At 36.9% G+C, this 22,565-nt stretch overlaps 4 protein-coding genes across 5 annotated transcripts; 1 reads left to right on the plus strand and 3 right to left on the minus strand.

The window, feature by feature from the left end:
• Positions 1 to 1,186: 1,186 nt before the first annotated feature.
• LOC108987071 (ubiquitin receptor RAD23d-like) lies at positions 1,187 to 8,822 on the minus strand. Its single transcript, XM_018959922.2, has 12 exons — positions 8,561 to 8,822; positions 7,072 to 7,233; positions 5,234 to 5,287; positions 5,040 to 5,116; positions 4,882 to 4,929; positions 4,546 to 4,723; positions 2,816 to 2,956; positions 2,677 to 2,742; positions 2,535 to 2,582; positions 2,329 to 2,435; positions 2,124 to 2,202; positions 1,187 to 1,594 (listed from the first exon to the last, which is right to left on the minus strand). Exons 1-12 carry the CDS (start codon positions 8,807 to 8,809, stop codon positions 1,478 to 1,480), a joined length of 1,326 nt encoding a protein of 441 aa, XP_018815467.2. The 5' UTR covers positions 8,810 to 8,822; the 3' UTR covers positions 1,187 to 1,477.
• Positions 8,823 to 9,935: 1,113 nt separating this feature from the next.
• Positions 9,936 to 13,356, plus strand: LOC108987082 (30S ribosomal protein 3, chloroplastic-like). Of its 2 annotated transcripts, none has more exons than XM_018959938.2 (3): positions 9,936 to 10,292; positions 10,816 to 11,105; positions 13,244 to 13,356. In XM_018959938.2, the coding sequence occupies exons 1-2, from the start codon at positions 10,008 to 10,010 to the stop codon at positions 11,095 to 11,097; spliced, it is 567 nt and encodes a 188-aa protein (XP_018815483.1). In that variant the 5' UTR covers positions 9,936 to 10,007; the 3' UTR covers positions 11,098 to 11,105; positions 13,244 to 13,356. The 2 variants fall into 2 exon arrangements, with proteins under 2 accessions (XP_018815483.1, XP_018815484.1); XM_018959939.2 differs by lacking the exon at positions 13,244 to 13,356 and adding an exon at positions 11,336 to 11,837.
• Positions 13,027 to 14,426, minus strand: LOC108987081 (IST1 homolog). Its single transcript, XM_018959935.2, has 5 exons — positions 14,119 to 14,426; positions 13,918 to 14,021; positions 13,612 to 13,783; positions 13,408 to 13,530; positions 13,027 to 13,316 (listed from the first exon to the last, which is right to left on the minus strand). The coding sequence occupies exons 1-5, from the start codon at positions 14,302 to 14,304 to the stop codon at positions 13,035 to 13,037; spliced, it is 867 nt and encodes a 288-aa protein (XP_018815480.2). The 5' UTR covers positions 14,305 to 14,426; the 3' UTR covers positions 13,027 to 13,034.
• Positions 14,427 to 16,212: 1,786 nt separating this feature from the next.
• Positions 16,213 to 21,332, minus strand: LOC108987083 (ubiquitin receptor RAD23c-like). Its single transcript, XM_018959941.2, has 12 exons — positions 21,144 to 21,332; positions 20,125 to 20,286; positions 19,930 to 19,983; positions 19,737 to 19,813; positions 19,575 to 19,622; positions 19,212 to 19,389; positions 17,744 to 17,884; positions 17,609 to 17,674; positions 17,468 to 17,515; positions 17,260 to 17,366; positions 17,098 to 17,176; positions 16,213 to 16,615 (listed from the first exon to the last, which is right to left on the minus strand). Exons 1-12 carry the CDS (start codon positions 21,207 to 21,209, stop codon positions 16,499 to 16,501), a joined length of 1,143 nt encoding a protein of 380 aa, XP_018815486.1. The 5' UTR covers positions 21,210 to 21,332; the 3' UTR covers positions 16,213 to 16,498.
• Positions 21,333 to 22,565: the final 1,233 nt, after the last annotated feature.

The raw sequence follows: 22,565 nt of genomic DNA on the forward strand, positions 1-22,565 counted from the left end.
TATTTCTCACCTCGTTTTTGCTAGCATTGCTTTATTCATGTCTGCCATCTGTCTAATTCTAAGACCTCCAAGAGCTTTTGGTTGGCATATGAATTTCTAAGATTTGAGAGTTAAGTTGTGGCCATTGTTTAAAATATTGTACCGTACCGGCCAGTATTTGCCTTGCCGGCCACTGGTCCGGTACATGTATTACATATATTTTGTACTGGCCCAAATATCGGCCGATATTTCGGCCTTTAATTTTGTTCTTCTTTTTTTTTTTCATTTTTTCAAACTACAAGCTCATTTTTTGACCCACAATTCAGATTAGACTATTTATAATTTATATATATGTATTTATATATAATTTATTCATATATATACTATTATTTTATAATATAATTTTTATATATAATTTATTCATATATCGACTATCTCGAAACGGTATTGATACCGAAATATTTTATTTCAATGTCTTGACCGGTATGGCGTCTGGCTCGGTATTCAAAACATTGGTTGTGACGCTTATCTTTAGAGAAATCTCACCAAAAATTTTTAAAGCTTGTATCAAGTGCCTTACATACTGATTTGGGGATTTAATATGAAGCCATGAAGCATGTTGGGATGGTGCTTAGCAATTGTTCTTATCAATGTTGTTCTTCCCGCTTGAGAGAGCAACTTAAGTTTCCATCCTTCCAGTTTCTTGTCCACTTTGCTTAGCATCTCTTAAATCTTGATAGTCTTCCTTTTTCTTTCTGCTAAATAAGGTTACCAAATATTTCATTTTTGCCGAAGATGTTTTGTATGGTAGCCACTAATTAATTGTCGTTTTTGCTTCTTAGCCTAGCATTTCTTGTGACAAAAATGAAGGATTTTTGCATGTTAAATTTTTGTCCTAACCACTGCTGATATTTATCAAGACTCTGATATTGTTTCACATTTTTTTCTATTACTTTTGTAAAAATAATCGTATCATCGGCAAAAAGAATGATGAAAGACTGGAGGACTATTCCTACCGATTTTGACTCTTCCATTGCACCTTGTATTTCTGCTTTTAATGAGAATCCGAGATAATGCTTCCGTTACCAGTACCATTTCAGGTTAAATTATTAGTGTTTACTAATTATGTGCCAGACGGTCGGTATGGGAATGCATTGTATACAGAGTAATGATATGTCCTTCAGCTACACAACATTAAGCAAATCTGGGCAGGAAAAATAAATCATTATTCCCATGTCCCATCACAAAATTATGTATAAGTTTTGCGATTTAATATTTAGAAAATAAATTTGGAAATGCCAGGGATGGACTGCAAAGGATGAAAAGGCGGGGCATAGATATCTTGACAGCATCTCTGTTTAAAAAGACTACACAGGACAAATGAGTGGATAAAGACACTAAAGACAAACCAAATTGACAGCCGAGGCAGAGAAGTCCGACATAACCGAAAGAAAAGAGCCCAAAAAAAAAGTAAAATAAGGAAAGATGACCACTTCGATCAGTCCTCAAACTCATGCATGTGATCTAAAAGATAGTTGGCTGCAAGCTCCTCGTTCTTGTTGCATGCAAAGAAAACTTCCAATACTAAGGCCCGGTCAAAGCCCATCGCTTCAAGCTGCAAGAGATTCCAAGTTGGTAAAGAGTACATGAATAGTTTTCACATAACTTGCCTCACTTCATAATACAAGGTCTTATTCCAAGAAAAACAAAAGAAAAGACAAGATTCTAAGACATGCAATTATAAACGACAATGGTGATGGTGAATAGGCCTAATCATGTACTTGAAACATTGCAGACCGCACAATTAAGTTTTAACTTTTCCCGAATGCATATGAATAGGCCTAATTGCTCACAAATAATCTAGGCACATATTTTCAGAGAATTCAAAGCTACGGGTGGGTACTATAGAGTAAAGAAATAAGACCATGTCAGTTCATCTAAGTAAAGTATTTAAAGGATGAATTGACAAAAATAAACAGAGTAAACAGGACGTGAGCTAGCATTACATTTTGAGGAGGAACAGATATAATACAACTTGATAGAATTACTCGGCATGGAGGCCTATATTCCCTTGCAGAGTCTCACTCTTTGCAGAAAAAACTGATAACTACTGAAAGGCTAGAAATAAGGGCCAGCAAACTTACACGTTCAATGGCCTGACGCTCCTCAGGGGTGACAGTCACAGCCTGTGGCACTGCTGAAGCCTCCTGACCCAGTAGGTTCCTGATTATATATTAATATGCAAATAAGCATCCATTCGTTCCCCATATATATAAAAAAACAACTAATATCGCATCATATTCATCTCACCCTTCACCTATGATAAGAATAAATAAGTATTCATCTTACCCTTCTCCTTCAACTGGTTCATTTATCAGGCGTAAGAAATCAGCCTGATGCTCTTGAATCAGACGCATTAGCTGCGGATTTTGCTTCCCTAGCTCCTGGAGCATAGGCTGCAATGGAAGAGGAAGTTAGAAGAAACCATGTTCAACTACAAGTTAAAAATGACCAGGGTGACCACAACAAGAACCTGACATGTGACATTAGAGTACCTGCAATATTTGGGGGTTTGCTTGCACCATAAGTCGCAAGGCTTGGAACTGAAATAAAGAAAAAATGCTCAAGGAACCTCAAGCAAGTTTGTAGACAATAAGCCAACACCCAGGTTGGGAAAAGTCATAGGTAAGATGATACCTGTTGACTGTTTCGCAAGAAGTCCAAGGTTCCTGCACCGGCATTTGTACCCATAGCGGGAAGACCCTGATTAAAACAGATTTAAAGTCCTTTAGTTGATTCAACAATGTTTATAAGTAATTGATCAAAAGGTATCTACCTGTGGGAACAGATCTAGGGGGTTTGCATTGGGCCCACTAGTAGGTGCTGCCGGTTGTGGAGCCTGGGCAGGAGGGTTTACTGCCTGACCACTTGCCGGAACTCGAGCAACCGGGGGAACATCTGCTTGCTCAGGAATTCCCTGAAATTGTATTAACTCTCATCTTATCTGATGATATGACTAACAGAGAGACATGCTTAAATCCAAATTAATATATATCGACATGAGTGAATAAAATGAGCAACATGTTTAATGCTCATCACAGAATTTCCACAAGAGCAACACAGTCAGCATGTAGGATCAACGCAACTCCACACAAGACAAGGTCCTAGCATGGTTGGCTATAAATAGGATGTACTACCCTGCATATTCTGTATTAATGGCTCAAACACGTGAATGTAAAACAAGCTTCTTAATTTATGTGGCATGATATTAAGAAAAGAGAGGGGTGTAAGCCAAAAAAATGCAACGATTAGGACCTTGGGTTATTAAAATAAACTTTGAGGCAATCATGAGAATGCACTATTAGTCATTTAGCATTTGTCGTTCAGTATGACAAGTTACAAGCCTTTCTCAATTATCAACCCAGGCCCACACCAGCTCTCATTACCATCCCACCATAAACTAGGTCAACGCCACTTACATCCATGTCCCTCTTCAACTACCCAACACAGATGCTGGGGAGAAGTGTTACAAAAATTTATACTGTCTGCTAGTACAGTTAACAATCAATGCAAGCCTTAATCGAAGTCGAGTAAAATATTGTAGTTGTTGGTGGATCCCAAAAGATGGCTGGATAATACCTCTATGGTTTCGCATATAACACCCGATACGAAACGATGAGAGAGAGAGCCCCTAATTATAGCTAGGGTCTTGGGATTGATCAAAAGAAGAAAGATTACAACTTGTAATCTATTTGCATGGCCAACTGCATTTTTTGAATGGCAGCATCTCTAACCTTGTCCAGTTTTAGCCTTTCATATCTTTTCGTAACTTTTTACTTTTTCAAACTAGGTGCTTCTAATGTTCACGCTCACTGTACTTTGGTAGCGCCTCACTTTTTAATAAAATCGTCTCATAAAAAAATCAGGTTTTCGTGTCAGCTTTGGAAAACATGCAACAGTGAATTGAAACTTTAATAGTTTTTCAGCCCTAGTTAGATCTGCAAAATGATGGGCAAAACGAATTCTTCCCAATTAGAGAGGGACAATCATTCCCTGCAACCATACGTTGATCTTAAACCTAAAATTACCCTTTCGAAGCCCATTATTTGCAAGTGACGCAGCTAAAACTGCATTGTACTAAGACCCAAATTGACCGATCTCAAAAGTTGTGTTCTAATATTTTTTTATGATGAGGAATCCTGGAGACCGAGCAAACACAACATGCCTTTTACCTGGTTAAACTACAGCCCCGTGTAACGCGTCCCCCACACATGGATCAGATAAATCATTAGCCTTTCATTGAGGGGACATGGCCCCTAGAAATTGTTTGTACCCAAGGGTTCAAACCTAGGACCTATAAGGAGTATACCACCAAGACCAAGACTCTTACCACTTGAGCCAACCCCTAGGAGTTAAAGTTGTGTTCTAACATTTATGTCAGCTGATCATTATATGAGTTAAAACATGAATTGCTTGAAAGAAAAACGAGTCTACAACTTACAAGCTAGATCCAGTCACATGGTGAAATACAAACAGACAATGAACACAGACTGGAAAAAGACTTACAGAATATAGGTATTCAACAGCTCTTTCAGGGTTGTTAAAAGCAGCACGTAAAGCACGGACAACGGTGTCCCGATCCCAACTTCCCCCACCCATATCCAGAATCTGCTGAACAGTAGCCTCCAAATTATTTCCTGCAACAAGATTTGATGCTGCTAGGCCATAAACATCTGATTCTGAACTGCATAACCCAAAATGAGAATAATCAATAAAACAATACAGTAAAAGAAATAAAACATTATTCAACATCGCTTGAAGTTCTAAACCGAAGGTTAAAACACAAGGTCTTAACCATCACGCATGAGACTCATATCCAAAACAATAACTATCACTACTCACGAAGCAGGAGGGACAACAACAGGAGTGGTTTCGGGAGCAGTCTGTGCTCTGCAGAATTTGATAAAAAGCAGCAGAAATGTCAGCCAAGTAAGAAGCGAACTGCAGCTATATAGAGCTCCAAACTCATACTAAGCTTTGAAGAAGAGGTTTTAACTCACGGTGCTGGAGTTGAGGGAGGAGGTTGAGATGGTGGTGCTGGTTGTGTCGAGGTAGGAGGTGAACTCACAGGTTGGGCCTACACAGGTAAGTGGCTCTATTGGAGCAACTTCAAATGGAAATAATGACTGCAATGCTGGTGATAACAACAACAGAAATCAGTAGAATAGATTGAAACAGCCTCATCTGTACTTACTTGGCTTGTGGGTGCAGTTGTTGTACTTGAGGCTCCACTTGATGAGACTTTATTCTGCAATAGTTCCAACATGCACACGTTAGTCAAACATTAAAGCAACTAGCTTAAGGGACTCTAAAAAAAATAGATTTTAAAACAAAAGTTTAAGAACCAGTAAGACACCTGAACAGCTATTTTTAATTACATGATATCTTGTGATGCAATGAGAAAACCAACACAGTGAAGTTTAAAAAGGAAAAAAAAAATAAAAAAAAAGGTAAAAAGTAGTAGTAAGTTATTTATTTTTTATTTTTATAAGTAAAAAGAGTACTAAGTTATAAAATAAGAATTTTCGACTTTCCACAGAAGTTGAATTTCCAGTTTCTTTTCAAGTGGTTAGAACATAGTAATTGAAATTTGTAAACCTAGGGATTTTTTCTTTTTGAATGACGCTAGGTGTCCGGGAAGAGCGTCCCTACTAATCCCAAGGGTGCACAGGCCCTCGACAATAAGTTTCCCACAAGTGCACCTCGGATAATTCAAGGGAAACATCCCCCAATCCGATGGCCCCTAGAGATTGTTTGCACCCAGTGGGATTCAAACCTTAGACCTAAAAGGAGCATACCCCCAAGACCAAAGCCTTTACCACTTGAGCCAACCCCTAGGGTTGTAAACCTAGGGATATGAATGGCTATCAAGTGCAGATGAAGGAGTTCAAGTTCTGAGAACAGCCACCTCATGCAAAATCATGTTGAAGTATATGACCATATGGAAGCCACCCCTCCCAACACCTCACTTCACTATGAAAATCCTTGCACAATGAACCTTAATCAAGGGACATAAACTATGCCTAGGTTGAATATGATCTTTTGCAGAATCCTTCACAGCATTGGTGACCAACATAATACCAAAAATTAAAAATTGTAGGCCCAATAACCTAAACTCAGCATGGATAATAAATAATATCTTATTTTTTACAGCACCAGCCAACCAGAAGAGGAAACAAGGTTGTAATAATGTAGGCTGCCAAAATCAGACTTATCGTCACTCTTTGGGGATACAGAAAACACACGACAGCCAAAGATTTAACAAAACACACGGATCTAGCATGAAACAGCTCCAACCATAAGTAGTCCTTTTCTTTTCCCTTTTTTCTACACAAATTGAATCCAAAGAGATACCCAGACTGCACCCTACAATCAGAATCTAATATACAAGGTACTGTTGAGTTTATAAGTTCTACAATGGATTGACGACTATACATAGCCTAGAAAATACTCGCTTAGAACACAAAACAGATGCATAGATAGCCCCTACAGGTCGGTCAATTGATATGCAAATAAATAGAAGATATATGAAAGAGACTTTCACGGCATAATGGCAATCAAATCACCTGCCTTTAGTTGATCTTAAATGGAAACAACTATCTTCAATTTTCTACTTTTTTTACTTATTGTTTTATACTTATATCTGTCATATCTAAATAGACATCATTCCTCTTGAATTACCCGAGGTGCACTTGCGGGAAACTCCTTGCCGAGGGCCACCCCCGGGATTACTCAGGATGCTATTCCTAGACACCCAGTGCTAATAAAAACAGAAAAAATAGACATCATTGCAATTTTCCCCTTATTTTTTTTATCAATGTAGCATGAGTTCTAGTTCTCAGGGCAGGAGAAAAAAAAAAAAACATAAGAGAGAAAAGAGAAAGTAGACAATAGAGGTTTTTGTTGTAAGGTTTCTTATCATGAACTGTTGTACAACCTTCTTTTCTCAGAGGTAAAACTATGTCCCACGTGCATTTCTTAACCTTCCTTTTTCAAGTAAGAAACATACTCCAGATGAGATAACATATTCACCTTGGTTAACATGATGACAACAAAACTATTCTCCGCAACTTTATTTTCCTCAAGTGTTGTGGCATCCTTAAGAACTTTCCCCTGATGAATAAGCATCTGTTGTGCAGCAGGGTAAACAACAGAACCCTGTAGAGCCTCTATATTTTGCTTGACATCAGCAACCTGAAAATATTATTTGGAAAAAAAATTGTAAAAATGGGCTGAAACTCTTTTTTTTTTTTTTTTTCTTTTTATCGGTAAAGAAAATATTAGCAATCATAAGAATACGCAAGAGCCAAGTATACAGAACAAAAAGAAAGTCGCAGAGGAACCACAGGATTGAATTGCACAAGAAGAAACTAACAAGTGGTACCTTCGTAGAAGCTGGAAAGACTTATTTATTTCTTTTTTTACAAGTCAAGTTAGTGAGAATTATAACAAATTGAAATGTGTGATATAAAGGGCATAGAAGTAATGTATCATTTGATAACTTTACAATGGTTTCGATGATGCTTTAAAGTGTAAGAAATACATGCTTATGGAAAACTTGGAGATAAAATGCAGCAAAGATATGATTCCAGCAACTCCCTCCTGCTTGAGAGGGAGAAGAAGAAACAACCACCATCTATCTCACAATTGTATCTCCTATACAGTAAATTTTAAAAAGCTTGTCCTTGATTTGCTTGTATACTTAAGAAGCTCTTCTATTTATCAAAATATTTAACAAGCTCTTCAGAATGTACAGACTCCATCTATCCTATAGCACTACATTGCATTCAATCCTTGACGGTACGTAAGCATAAGCCATCTCATAGAGGAGATGAAAAATCCCAACAAAGTCACCACTCGGCAGTCTTCTTACGGTACAAAGAAGCTCAGAGCTATCACCAGACAAACACTTAACAATACAGACGGCATTGCATACCGTTAAGAAAACACTTTTTTGCAAGTAAGAAAGCGCAAAAACCCAAAGCACACGGGGAAGTAAACTACTGTTAAGAAACGCATAAAATTGGTAAAGTTAAAATCTTCCCTTCAGAGCTAAATGCAAATCAATATGGGTCCGCCACGCCGCAGACTCAAAAGTGCAAAAAGTCTCCCAAAAATTAAAATACTGGAATTTCACTAGTTACGTACAAGATATCAGAAACTGAAATAAGTTAAACTACACCGTTTACCTACGCCAAGGTCACATTATTGCGAAATTCAGGCATAATTCACAAAAAAATAATCAAATTATACGACCATGCGAAATCAATCGCTGGAGAAATACAAAACCCTAACCTTCGTCTGCCAAGAAAAAAAAGGAAAGAAAACATAAATCAAAATTAGTTCCAATAGCAATACAAATAAAACACTAATCCCACATAATTAACCGACTGTCAGGAATCAGGATAAAAAAAAAATCAAAATTAAGAGATCAAAAAAAGCATCGATACCGGAATCGCACATAATCAACTGACGATAGGAAAAACTTACAAAATTAAGAGATCAAGAAAAGCATGGGTACCGTGTCTTCGGGTTTCACTTCGACCTCGAAGTGAGTACCCTTGAGAGTCTTCACGAAGATCTTCATTTTCCTCTGCGACGCCCGTCTGTCCAATCCCCGATTATCCGGAGAGTCTTTGACGTCGCCGGTAGCGATACCTTTCAAACGCACAGGAACAGAGCAAGAGAAGGTGAACGACAGAGAAAGCCAAAGAAGAAAGTCACTGCAAGAACGAAAAAGCCAGACCCTCTCGGCTTTGCTTGTATGCATACCTAACCGATGGGAAATAATCGAGTACCGTCAATGACTATGGTAATTATCCTCACACTCAATAGATTAGCGATACGGGGAAATAAAGGTACTTTGTGACAGGTGTCGTGCTGTTAGTGGTGAGAGTTAGATGGGGATATGGCAATGTTACGTGAAGAGGTTAGCTTAGAACAGGAAAGAGCTAGATTTTCTGCCTTCGTAGAATTACCACGTAAGACGAATCTTTGGGTTTATCTGATCACATGCGGCACGGCAAGTGTATACCGGTTTTTTAAAATAAAACAAATTATATTGTTGTGCAAAATATGTCAATATTTGATTTATAAAATAATTTTTTTTTATAAATAGAAGAAAAATACTCTTTTGAATATTTTATTTTTATTTAATAGCTAAAAAAATAACTATTAATGAAATTATATATATTTTTTAATCTTTCTTAGTAATCAAAGATGTTAAATTGTGTCTCCTCGGTATTGTGGAGAGTGCGTTCTCCATATCAACTTAATGATTTTTTTTTCCCAACGTTATGATTTGGGTTATATATTCTTTTAAAAGATACGAGATAAAAAAAAAAAAATGAATTAGAAATAATTATATTCATATAAACTTGATTAATGATAGATTGGTGTCGAGTCAATATGTGGATTCATAAGTTGACTCGATTAGTAAAATAAAATTACTCAATCAAACAAATCACGAGTCATTCTTATCAATCTCTTATCAAAATGATTTGTTATATGATTGTATGTTATAAATTTAACTTTTTATTAATAAATGACATTGATTTTAATTTTTTAAAATTATAGTTTATATATATAGCCTTTGCCTCTTTACCCGATGGTAAGAATAATAAAATGTTTAGAAATATTTGTTCTTTCTTTTCGTTTTCCATCTAAATGGGTCATATTGAGTTAACTCATAAAATATGTGTCGAGTTGGATCAAAGTAATTGATTCATTTAATTATACAGGTTAAGTTCAAATAGTCACTCCATGACTATTTCTAATATTTCACCTAAATAATATATATTTAAAAAAATAAATCAGGATGGTTCGGCTGATCCGAGAATTAAGTCGGGTTGGAATTGGCCCGTATCCTATTGCCCGATCTTCCTTATCCAGTTATCCTCAACACAAAAATGGCTCTCTGTGTCCCTCTTTCTCTCACTCTCTCTCTCGGTCCGTGAAAGAAGGGAAAGATGCTACCAATGGCGATTCAACCCAACCTCAGTCCTTCTCTGAAGCCCTTAGCGTTCCCTTTACAGAGCTTCTTCCTTAAACCCTTTGAGAAAGCCCCAATCTTTGCAAGGCCACATTCACTCTCGCACTCCGTGTTAAAACAACCGAGTCGCCACAGTCACAGTCAAAGGACGAGAATCTTCAAACTATCTGCATCAGCGTCAGCTGAAGCAGCTGAAGCAGCAGTAGCTGAAGATACTCTCTCAGATGATGATTCCCCTTCCGAATCCCCTCCGGATAAAGAGGTCCCTTCACTCGCTTTCTCTTCCACTGTCTGCGTGTGGTATATGTTTCTTTTATTTTTGCGCTATGTTTGGTTCTTGAGAAAATGGAAGAAAAGAAAATAGGAAGTTCTGTTTTCGTGGAAAGGGGAATTTTCAACTTTGTGTTTTATGAGAGCAATTGTGTGAATTCAAAGTGAGGATTTTTAGTTGACTTGTGAGACGTAAAAACCTTTGAAGGTGTTTTGCTGATTTGATTAATAAATAGAAAGCTAGGGAGATAACATCTTTTTCCTCATACTGGAAAAGATACTTCTTGCTTTTCAAACACTGTGATTTAGGAAAATGTAGTGGAAAGCCCAACAAGACAATGAAAAAGAACTTGTACGTAATTGAGAGCCTAATACAGCTAACTATTTGGCAGGGGCATAAAATTAAAGAAATCGATCAAAACTTGCCCTTTTGTTACTTTCATCTTTTCTTCACATCCCGAACAAGGAATCAGTCATTGTCTGATTGAAGTGCTTCGTTTCTTTGATATTTGTAGAAACTTGGGGTGGTTGTGAAGTCATTGGAGAAGCCGCGGTTAGTGTTGAAGTTTATTTGGATGGAGAAGAACATTGGCATTGCACTTGACCAGATGATACCGGGACATGGCACCATACCATTGAGTCCATACTACTTTTGGCCGAGGAAAGATGCTTGGGAGGAGCTAAAACTGTTACTTGATAGCAAGCCCTGGATATCTCAAAAGCAGATCATCATTCTTCTCAATCAGGCTACGGATATCATTAATTTGTGGCAGCAGAGCGGGGGTAATCTAGCATAAGATTTGATGTAAGAGATTTTTTAATCTGCAGCATATTAGGTTATATAGGTTGATCTTGCATGAATGTTAGGCTATTGCTGTTGTAACCTGTTGTTCAAATTTTTTTTTAAGGAGGTAAATGGAAATACAAGTTTCATTTGGTCATTTTTTTGGCTACACAATTGGGGGGGGGGGGGGTTGGGGTGTTGTTGGACTTTCTAAGCCGTATGAAGTTATATTTTCCAAAATTGCATTGCAGGGTTCCTTGATGTTGTAATTTTACTTGTATTCTACTGGGACTTACCATGGCGGGTGAATTCATAGGCATACATGCCAATAGAGAGTTGATGTAAATAGCTAATCTTTTGTAGTGAGAAGAGTGTTCTTAGAGGTAGAGCTTTCCAGTTTAACAACCAGAACCCAGAAAGATGTGAATCTGTTTACCATCTTTTTCTTCATTGTGAGTTGGCCAAGACTTTGTGGGATGAGATTTTTGGTAGGACGGGTATTGCTTGGGTGATGCCTAAGCAAGTGGTGGATCTTTTAGCATGTTGGCAAGGTTTTAAGGGGAGTAATCGCATTGTTTCCATATGGAAGATGATTTATTCCTTCATGTTTGATGTGATGCTTATGGTTGGAAAGGAATGGACGGTATTTTGAAGATAAAGAACATTTGATGGGAGCACTTAGGGAGTTTTTCTTTAGTACTTTGCGTATTTGGGCGAAAGCTCTTGTATTGAATGGAGTTAATCTTCATGATTTGCGTTTAGCCTATTCTAGTTCTTAGCTCGTATTTAGGTATTTTCTCTTGTATACTTCTTGTGTACTTGGATTATGCCTATTTACTCATATTCTCTTATTACTTATAAAAAAAACAACCAGAACCCAGAATCTTTAACATATCTGCCACTATGACGACCATCATTTGTTTGCAGCACATTTGCCTCAATCTCATGCTGCAACTTGATCTCCTCTTACAAATTTCCAATCTCTGCAACTCAGCTCTATTCATGTTTTGGCTTGAGACAGTGGTCCAAAAACCTTCAGCTATGCTTTCATTACTTCATCCTCTGGACATGCCTAGTAAAATCTTAAAGGACTTCAATTTTTTGTTCCTTGCACATTGCTTCTGCGTCCCAACTGCTATGCTGCACCGTGCCACCAACTGATTTGAAAGGGAAGTAAAAAAATAAATGCTTTTATTGCCAGATAGACACACCATAAGTTGTCCTCTATACAGAAAAAAAAAAGGGGGTATGGGAATGGAGTTTTACAGTACAAGGAACCAGAAACTGAAGTATATAATTGAGAAAAAATCTATGTAATAAAGTAACCATACACTATGACAGCTTTTAACTTTAGAACTGTAAGAATGAAAACTTTTCTCCTCTCTATGTACTCATTTAGTCATCACTTATAACATCTTCTCCATGTTTGGGGGAAGTCATTTAAGTGCTCTACAAAATTTGAGAAATGGGTCATTTTTTGCCGTCCATGGGATTCACGATGGGATCAGCTTGAGATTTCTGCAGAGCACTTTGTAGATACCCTTTGTCAGACGGGTCTCATATACTATTGCACTGTATTTTCTGATATGTTGCTGCTATGCTATGGTTTATTGCAATCCAAGTCGCGATGCGTGTTGCCCATTTTCTTGCTATCTATGCTTTCATATCTATCAAAAATTGTCTCATTACCCAAAGGCTCATTCCGGTACATGATTTGAAGGGAATTTCCTGTGTGTCAAATTGTCATCTCCTGAATCTGAACTTTATATTCCCACTTTATTTTTTTCTTCTCATTTCAAATTCTTTGAGATCTCTGTTATGGTTTTCTTTGGCCACTTCTTTGCGTTCTGATTCTGAACTGTAATTGTTAATGAAATGGATATTGTAAAAGCTTAATGGATACTTCGAGTTCTAATCTACTTTTAAGCTGCATATCGTTCAGTTCAGAACTTAGGTCTCATCAACCGATCGGAGTCCGTTATGATCATCTGGATCATTGTCTCGTGATTCAGACCTGGATAGTGCAACAGCTGCTTTTGCAGCTGCTGCTGCATATGCAGCTGATTCAAAAGCCTCTTGAGCAGCGGCAGCTACATCTCTGTACTTCTTCCTTGCTCTTATGGATTCAGGGAACTCATTCTCCATTCTCTCTTCTCCAGGTGATCGAAGGTGAGGACCATCTAAGTTAGCTGATTTGTGAGTTTCCAGCTGCCTCTGCTTCTGGGAGTCATCCTGCATTTACCAAACATGGACTCATTCAAGATTTAGAACCAAAATCTTACTTGATGCAAATTCTTAATTTATGATGTACAACTTTCCTTACCTCAACAACCAAAGGAGCATCTTCCTCTAAATGCAAAGTGACTCCAATCTCAGAAGCAATTTCTTTTAGCACTTTCAATCTGGTTTCCAAGCTTTGCTGTCGGACCGAAAGCTTTTGTATCATCTAGATAAACCCAATACAGAATTAACTTAAGAGACATTACGAGTCTTTGACAATGCATCCTTGAACTATCCAACTAGTTACCTTAGGATTAACATCGCAGTTATTGCGCGACTCAACTGCACGATCAGCAAAATCTTTCCCAAATATTGAAGTGAGAATCTGACGGAGTTTTTGTAGTTCTGGGAATTCTCCACATCTTGCAGCTGCAAAGATCAGGCTTGATATCCCCTCCTTGAGCTCGCCATGACACCCACTGTAAAAACATATGCATATATGGGTGAATCAGTACTAGGAAGCTTAACGGAATTAGATTTCCAATTACCTTATAGCCACCATCACCACAAAACTATTGAAAACTTGAAATTCAAAGGACTCGCAAAAACTAACCTGTTCTTTTGAAGTAACTCAACCCTTTCTATCAAGACATCACAGTAGTTTGCGATCATGGCAAACACATCTAACATGTTCTGCTCCTTTATCACATGCTCAACCTATTAAGAGATCCATTAGAATTCCGCATATATGCATGTGAGGAGGAGGAGGAGGAGGAGGAGAAGAAGAAGAAGAAGAAGAAAGAAGAGAAATTACTCGGAGAAGAGCTCGCTCTTGATGACCAAGTTTAAGGAGTTCGATGACATCAGAATGTGCATGAGAGCACCGGACTTGGCGCTGGTTCTTGAGGATGGTAATCCTGGAAATGGTCAGTTTAGCAAGGGTTTTGAATTTGGAGGTCTTGGAATTCCTTCCGAGCAAAGCATCCAGTTTCCGTCCCATCCTTCCTTTGCCCTTGCTGATGCCTGATGCTCTATGAAACACAAAGACCTCCTGCCGCAGTAAGAACTTCAATAAAGGGTGGGTAGTACCAAAAGAACTTATATACTTTGAAATGTGACCATGCTGCCTGATACGTCTCATGATTTGTCATCGTAGACACCTTCAACCTGGATCCAAATAGAAAAAGACGTTGCAATCTTCGCATGCCAACTGATTAAAAATTAGCCACCGCCATATATTTTTTGCTGAAACGATAAACGGTCAATTCTAGGCAGCTTCTTTTCTAGAAGAAACCCAAAAACCTGACCGCTTCTCAGCCTACAGGTCCAAGACTTGGCCCTGTTTGGATATGCAGTTGTTCGTATCTAGTCTCGTCTCGTCTCATCTCAATATTTAAATATTACTTAAATATAAATATTTTTTAATTTTTCTTCCATACTTTTTCATCTATTTATTATTAATCATTATAGTTTTTTCAAAATTTCATGTAAAATATAAAAATAATAATTCAACTTTTTCAATTTAAAAACAAAAATTATATTATAATAATATTTTAACTTTATAATATTTTTATTCAACTTTTTTCTTTCTCTTTTTTCAAAATTCAATAAAAATTTTAACTCATTTATTTCATTATTATTCACAAACTATTTCATTAACTATTTATATATTTTTCATCTGATATTATCCTGTATGACTATCCAAACAAGGCCTTATATTTACAGTTAGCATAAAAAGAGTATTTTCGCACAAAACAAATAAGACTTTTCTCTACTCGGAGACGGAGACGGAGAAAGATTTGAAAGAGTCCGTCGACTCGGAGGAGTACATGCTTAACGACCCAATAAAAATAAAGTGTTTTTCTTTTAGCCTTGTTTTGATTGAGAGATAAAATGAGATGATTTTAAATTAGTTAAATAAAATATTATTTATTATTATAATTATTTTAAATTTTAAAAATATTGAATTATTTATTATATTTTATGTTAAAATTTTAAAAAAAATTATAATAATGAAACGAAATGAATTGAAATCATTTCTTAATCTAAACGAACTTTTGAAATTAGAACACATGGCACGGGCTGTTTTTCTGAGTGTTTGCACCGATCAGTGCAAATTTTTTTATCGTTCGCTTACGTGAGGCTGGATCACTACCCTATCATCAAAGTGCATCAATTTTTGGACTTACTAAATTTCAAAACACTTTTAAGGCAATGAAAACGGCAATGCAAAAATCAAAGAAAAAGGTTCATCATGGTCAAATTAGAAAAAGGCACAGGTCAGGAAGTGACCGGTACCGTGGGCTAGTGGGTTATTCAGCAAACGCCATCTGTCTGTATCAGAAATTCCAGAAGAATTTTCAAGCCTAACGTGGAAGGAAGAATATGTGACACAAAAGAAGAAAATTGAAACAAATGTACTTGTGCTCCAAGTCTTGGCTCTACGGTAGGTACTTTGGGCTGTTGCAATGACCTCGGCCGGCCTTTAAGGTTTCATACACGCAAGGTGATATCAAAGGAGGACTATCACGGTTCGAGTATTCTTCCCTCCATGATTCAGTTTCCAATAGAGTAAGTAGTCTTCAAATTGTCTGTCCTAGGAAAGTGCCTAATTAATCTGGGCTTTTTTTTTCCTAATTATTTTCCTTGTTGCTAAGGGAAATATGCGAATTACCAACATACCCACGACATAAGCCCGACATAGTTTTCATGTATTCAATTAAAGCTCTCTCTCAACAACAAAGATAAATCTAAAAACATAGTGACGATCCAAATTCGTTAAGAACATAATTCATGATAAAAGGACAGCAAAATTAGCATTTACTATTTATGGGCTGGCGTCAGCATGGTAATGCCCCAAGTTAGCATAAATATGCCTTGCAGCCACCTAAAAGATTAAACAAGTCTGGACAGGGAAAGAAGACACTATTTCCATGTGACAGCACAAAATTAATAATTATGTGTATAAGGTATGTAACCAATATTTAGAACAGAAATTTGGAAATGCTAGGGAATACAAAGGATGAATTGGGGAGGTAGAATAAACATCCTGACAGCATCTCTGTTCCAAAGACTCCACAGGACAAATGAGTGGATAAAGACACTAATGCCAAACCAAAATGACCAACAAGGCAGAGAAGTCTGACATAAACAGAAAAAAGAGCAAAATAAGTAAGAAATGATGACCACTTCGATCAGTCCTCAAACTCATGCATATGATCTAAAAGATAGTTGGCCGCCAGCTCCTCATTCTTGTTGCATGCAAAGAAAACCTCCAATACTAGGGCCCGGTCAAATCCCATAGCTTCAAGCTGCAAAAGATCCTATGTCAGTAAAGAGCGCATGAATAGTCCTTACATAACTTGCCTCATAAGACAAGGTTTTACTATATTTAAAAAAAAAAAAAGTACGTGTGATGGTGATAATTAAACACTTCAAGCATTGCAGACCACACATTTGGGTTGAACTTTTCCCAAATGCATATGAATAGGCCTAATTGCACGCGAATAACATATACCAAAGAAATGAGACCATGTCAGTTTATCCAACTGAAGTCCTTTTTTTTTTAAAAAAAAAAAAGGACGAATTGAACAAAAAAAAAGATTAAACAGGATGTTTAGCAGAATTATAAAAGATATTTATTCAAGAAGACAGGAATACATAGGATACAACTTGAAGCTTCAAGGCATGGAGGCCTGTGTCCCCCTTACGGGGGTTTCGCTCCTTAAGTGCAGAAACAACTGACAATCAAACTGAAAGGCTAGAAATAAGAAATAAGGGCCAACATACTTACACGTTCAATGGCCTGACGCTCCTCAGGGGTGACAGTCACAGCCTGTGGCATTGCTGAAGCCCCCTGAGCCAGTAGGTTCCTGACCATACAATAACATGCAAATAAGGATACCTTCAAATATATAAATAGCAGACAACTAAAAACGCATCATATTCATCTCACCCTTCTCCTTCAACTGGTTCATTTATCAAGCGTAAGAAATCAGCCTGATGCTCTTGAATCAGGCGCATTAGTTGCGGATTTTGCTTTCCAAGTTCCTGGAGCATAGGCTGCAATGGAAAAAAAGTTAGCAGAAACCAATGTTAAACCGTAAGTTACTAAAATGACCAAAGTGACAACAAAAAGAATCTGACGCATGACATTAGAGTACCTGCAATATTTGGGGGTTTGCTTGCACCATAAGTCGCAAGGCTTGGAACTGAAATAAAGAAAAAATGCTCAAGGAACCTCAGGCAAGTTTGTAGACAATAAGCCAACACCCAGGTTAGGAAAAGAGTCATAGGTAATATACCTGTTGACTGTTTCGCAAGAAGTCCAAGGTTCCTGCACCGGCATTTGTACCCATAGTGGGAAGACCCTGATTAAGGAAGATTAAACTCATTCATTTCCAGTAAAGTCCATAAATTATTGATCAATAGGAATCTACCTGTGGGAACAGATCTAGGGGGTTTGCATTGGGCCCACTCGTAGGTGCTGCCGGTTGTGGAGCCTGGGCAGGAGGGTTTACTGCCTGCCCGCTTGAAGGAACTTGAGCAACTGCAGGAACATCAGCTTGCTCAGGAATTCCCTGAAAAGTATTAAGTTTCAACTTAATCCGATGATATGACCAACAGAGAGACATGCTTACATCCAACTCAAAAGGAGTGATAACAAAATGAGCAACATGTTACATGCTCATCACAGTGCATTCCACATGAACAACACAGTTAGTATTTAGGTTGAACACAACACAACACAAGATCCTAGTATGGTTGGCCATAAACAGGATGTAATACCCATATTCTGTACTAATGGCGCAAATATGTGAATGTAAACAAGTGTGTTTATATGGAATTTTCACATCAATTTATGTGGCATGAGGTTAAGAAATGGGTGTAAGTGAATAAATTCCAATGATTAGCACCTTATCGTTATTAAAGTAAACTTTGAGGCCTTCATGAGTATGCACTTCAGTTTTAGAATGTGTTGTGCAGCATCACAAGTCTACAAGCCTTTCTCAACCTTCAACAATGTCCCACAACAGCTCACATTACCATCCGGCCACAAACTAGGCCAACAACACTTATATCCATGTCTCATTCAACTGACCCCAACACAGATGCTGGGAGAAAAGTGTTGCCAAATTTATACTGTCTGCAAATACACTTAAAATCCAATTAAAGCCTTAATCGAAGTCAAGGAGAATTTTGTAGAATCTTAGGAGGATCCCAAAAGATGGCTGGATAAAACCTTCACGGCTTTACGATATTATATAAAACACCCAAAACAAAAGGTTGAGAGAGAGAGAGAGAGAGCCTGAGTATGGCTTGGGTTTTGGGATTAATTATGTTTTTCTATTTGCATGATCAATTATGGTTTTTGAATGGAAGCATCTCTAAACTTGTCCAGTTCTATTCTTTCTTATTATTTTAACCTTTTGCCTTTTCAAAGTAGGTGTTTCTAATGTACACTCCTGGTGTACTTTGGTAGCACCTCTTGCTTTTTAATACAATCATCTTACTTGTTAAAAGAACCGGGTTTTCAAGCAAGCTTTTAAATATTCGCAATACTGAATTGAAAACTTGAATAGTTTTCAACCTCATTAGATATGCAAAATGATGGGCACAACAAATACTGCCCAATTCGAGAAGGAAAAAAGAACTTGTCATCCTTAAGGCCAACATGCATTCCCTGCAACCCATTATTTGCAAGTTCCATTGTTAAAACTGTAAAACTGCATTGTACTGAGATGTTGAACAGATTTAGAACTTGTGTGCTCCATGACTTGAGCCCATTCTTAAATGAGTTGAAACGTGAATACGAAAAGAAATATGAATCTACAACTTACAAGCTAGATACAATCATAGGCTGAACTATGAACAGACAATGAACCCAAAGACTGGGAAAAGACTTACAGAATATAGATATTCAACAGCTCTTTCAGGGTTGTTAAAAGCAGCACGTAAAGCACGGACAACAGTGTCCCGATCCCAACTTCCTCCACCCATATCCAGAATCTGCTGAACAGTGGCCTCTAAATTATTTCCAGCAACAAGATTTGATGCTGCTTGTCCATAGACATCTGATTCGGAACTGCATGACCCAAAATGAGAATAATAAATAAAATAATAGAGTCAAAGAAATATCGTATATATTCAGCATCGTTTGAAGTCCCCAACATTATACAATTCTAGAGAAAACCGAAGGTCAAAATGCAAGGTCTTAAATATCAATATCACATGAGACTTGTATCCAAAAGAATGACTATCAATACTTACGAAGCAGGCGGGACAACAAGAGGAGTGTTTTCAGGGGCAGTCTGCATTCTGCACGATTCAAAAAAGAGAAGCAGAAAAGTCAGTCAAGTAAGAAGCAAACTTAAGGTTTACTATATAGTGCTCCAAACTCATACTAAGCATTCAAGAAGAGGTTTAACTCACGGTGCTGGAGTTGAGGGAGGAGGTTGAGATGGTGACGCTGGTTGTATCGAGGTGGGAGGCAAACTAACAGGTTGCGCCTACACAGGTAAGTGGCTCTATTGGGGCAACTTCAAATGGCAATAATGACTACAATGAAGAGTTAACAATAAAAGAACTCAGTAGAATAGATTGAAACAGCCTCATCTGTACTTACTTGGCTCGTGGGCACACTTGTTGTACTTGAGGCTCCACTTGACGAGACCTTACTCTGCAATTGTTCCAACACACATGCATTGGTACAAACATTAAAGCAACTAGCTTAAGGACACAAAAAGGAACTAAATTCTAAGAGCCAGTACGACACCAGAACAGCTATACTTAAAATTACATCAGTGATAAACATATTCACCTTGGTTAACATGATGACAACAAAACTATTCTCCGCAACTTTATTTTCCTCAAGTGTTGTGGCGTCCTTGAGAACTTTCCCCTGATGAATAAGCATCTGTTGTGACGCCGGGTAAACCACAGAGCCCTGTAGAGCCTCTATATTTTGCTTGACATCAGCAATCTGAAGATTTTGAAAAAGAATTGGAAGAATGGGCTTAAACTCATGACATTAAACTAAAAGAAAGTGGCAGAGGAAACATAGGATAGAATTGCACAAGAATAAACTCACAGCCGGTCCCTTTGTAAAAGTCGGAGTGCTAATTATTATTATTATTTGTTTACACGTCAAGTTAGTGAGAGACTTCGACAAATTAAAATGTGTAATACAAAGGGCACAGGAGGAAAGTAATACTTGATAACTTTACAATGTGTTCGATGATGATTTAAAGGCACAGAACGAAAGTACCATTGATATCTTTTTCAGGTACAGAGAAGCTTAGACTTGGACATGTCATACTGTTAAGAATACTTTTTTTTTTTTGCCAGTAAGATATGTTCATTAATAACCGGGAAAACCCAAGCACACAAGTATACTACAGCCAAAAACCGCTCAAAATTGGTGAAGTTGAAGTTTTCCCTTCAGAACTAAATGAAAATTACGGAGACTTAAAAGTGCACTAAAAAGTCGCCCAATCATTATAATACAATAATCTCACTAATTGCGTACAAAATATCCGAAATTGAACTAGGTTAAACTAAACCAATTATCTGCAATTCACGCAAGGTTTTCGGTGTTGCAAAATTCAGGCATTATTCACCAAAAAAGCTAACCAGATTACACGATCATAAAAAAATCAACCGCTAAAAAAATAAAAAACCCTAACCTTCGTCTGCCAAAAATAAAAAATAAAAGAGGAAAGAAAACATAAATCACAAAAAATCCCAAGAGCAATGCAAATAAAACACCAGTAAAAAATAATCAAACGACCCTCAGGGAAAGAAGCTTGCAAATTAAGAGATCAAGAAAAGCGCCGGTACCGTGTCATCGGGTTTCACTTCAACCTCGAAGTGAGTACCCTTGAGAGTCTTCACAAAGATCTTCATCTTCCTCAAGGAAGCCCACCTGTACAGTATGCAATTCTCCGGAGAGTCTCCGACGTCGCCGGTGGCTATGTGACGGTTGAAGAGAAAGTGAAAAAAGAGAGAACCAAAGAAGAAAGTCACTATAACAAAAAAAAACTGGACCCTCGGCTTTGCTTATATACGTAAACGATGGGAAATAATCGAATACGGGCAACGACTATGGTAATTCTTCTTTCATCCAATAGAATACCGAAAGGTGGGAAAAGAGGGTCTTTTGACAGGTGTCATGTTGTGACTGAGCCGTGAGAGTTAGATGCGTATAGGGCAATGTTAAATGAAGAGGTTAGCATAGAACAGGAACGAGCTAGATCTTCTGTGTCCATAAAAATTAAAATTACTACCTCCTAAGAAATCTTTTTTGGTTACGATCACAAAACTTCTATTTATTATCTTCTTAGAATCATAATTTGTATTTATTTACGTGAAATTAAATAACTAAATAATATATAATATATTAATATATGATAAATAATAGTTACACCCTCCGGGTTTTCAAAGATACATATATATAGAAAGTTTTTAATATTTATTTGAATGCTTAATAGACACGTTAAAGGCATAATAAATATTAAATGAGTAAAGAAACATACAGTCGTATGGTTCGTAAGCCCCTCGCAATTATTTTAAAAAAAAGTTGAGTCTAATATTAAAAAAAAAAAAATTTATGAATCTCGTATTTACTTATTTTTTTCACGAATATTACATGGCACTGACACATTCCGCCATTGTAAATATCATTTTTTATATTAAATAATAAATATTATGAAAACACACGTTATCTTTATATCTCTCATCCATTTTAAAATTTAGATAAAAATAATAAGATATTTTTTATGGGAAAGAAAAAAAAAAAAAACACCCTTTTTTCGAAAGCTTTACTTGGTGCAGAGTTTTACGATCTGATGCTTATATTCTTTTTCTCTGATGTTTTTCAAACTTTTTGGTTACTTTGTGCAGAGTTTTACTCTGATGCCTTAATATTAAGGAAAATGCTATTCCTACATAAGTTTTCCACCGAAAACTTCTACCGAAATTGTATTTTATTTATTTTTTATTTTTTTATTTTTATTTAGTGATTAAGGAATGTTTTTAAATGAATTTATAATTTTTTTATATTTTTTAAAAATATTTAAAGTGTTTAAAAAAATGATTGAAAAAAAAGCAAAAAAAAAATAATAATAATAACTTTTGCCTTTCGGTAGAAGTTTTCGGTGGAAAACTTCTGTAGGAATAGCAGTGCTCTAATATTAATATATATCTGCAGGGATTCTTTACTTCGTTATTCGTTATAAGTTTATAAAAAAGATCGAGTTGCTC

This window comes from Juglans regia, chromosome 10, assembly GCF_001411555.2.
Source record: "Juglans regia cultivar Chandler chromosome 10, Walnut 2.0, whole genome shotgun sequence".
NCBI lineage: Eukaryota > Viridiplantae > Streptophyta > Magnoliopsida > Fagales > Juglandaceae > Juglans > Juglans regia.

Bases quoted from the DNA above. Each gene is read 5' to 3' on its own strand.
- LOC108987071 (XM_018959922.2), bottom strand. From the start codon at position 8,809: ATGCATACAAGCAAAGCCGAGAGGGTCTGGCTTTTTCGTTCTTGCAGT. The intron at 5,117-5,233 runs GTAAGTACAGAT...TTACCTGTGTAG, and splicing joins CAACTGCACCCACAAGCCAA to GCCCAACCTGTGAGTTCACC. The intron at 2,203-2,328 runs GTAAGATGAATA...ATATATAATCAG, and splicing joins GAACCAGTTGAAGGAGAAGG to GAACCTACTGGGTCAGGAGG.
- LOC108987082 (XM_018959938.2), top strand. From the start codon at position 10,008: ATGCTACCAATGGCGATTCAACCCAACCTCAGTCCTTCTCTGAAGCCC. The intron at 10,293-10,815 runs GTCCCTTCACTC...TGATATTTGTAG, and splicing joins AATCCCCTCCGGATAAAGAG to AAACTTGGGGTGGTTGTGAA.
- LOC108987081 (XM_018959935.2), bottom strand. From the start codon at position 14,304: ATGGGACGGAAACTGGATGCTTTGCTCGGAAGGAATTCCAAGACCTCC. The intron at 14,022-14,118 runs GTAATTTCTCTT...ATCTCTTAATAG, and splicing joins AAGAGCGAGCTCTTCTCCGA to GTTGAGCATGTGATAAAGGA. The intron at 13,784-13,917 runs GTTAGTTTTTGC...ATGTTTTTACAG, and splicing joins GAGTTACTTCAAAAGAACAG to TGGGTGTCATGGCGAGCTCA.
- LOC108987083 (XM_018959941.2), bottom strand. From the start codon at position 21,209: ATGAAGATCTTTGTGAAGACTCTCAAGGGTACTCACTTCGAGGTTGAA. The intron at 20,287-21,143 runs GTACCGGCGCTT...CAAAATCTTCAG, and splicing joins AAGTGAAACCCGATGACACG to ATTGCTGATGTCAAGCAAAA. The intron at 17,885-19,211 runs GTAAGTCTTTTC...AATACTTTTCAG, and splicing joins CTGTTGAATATCTATATTCT to GGAATTCCTGAGCAAGCTGA.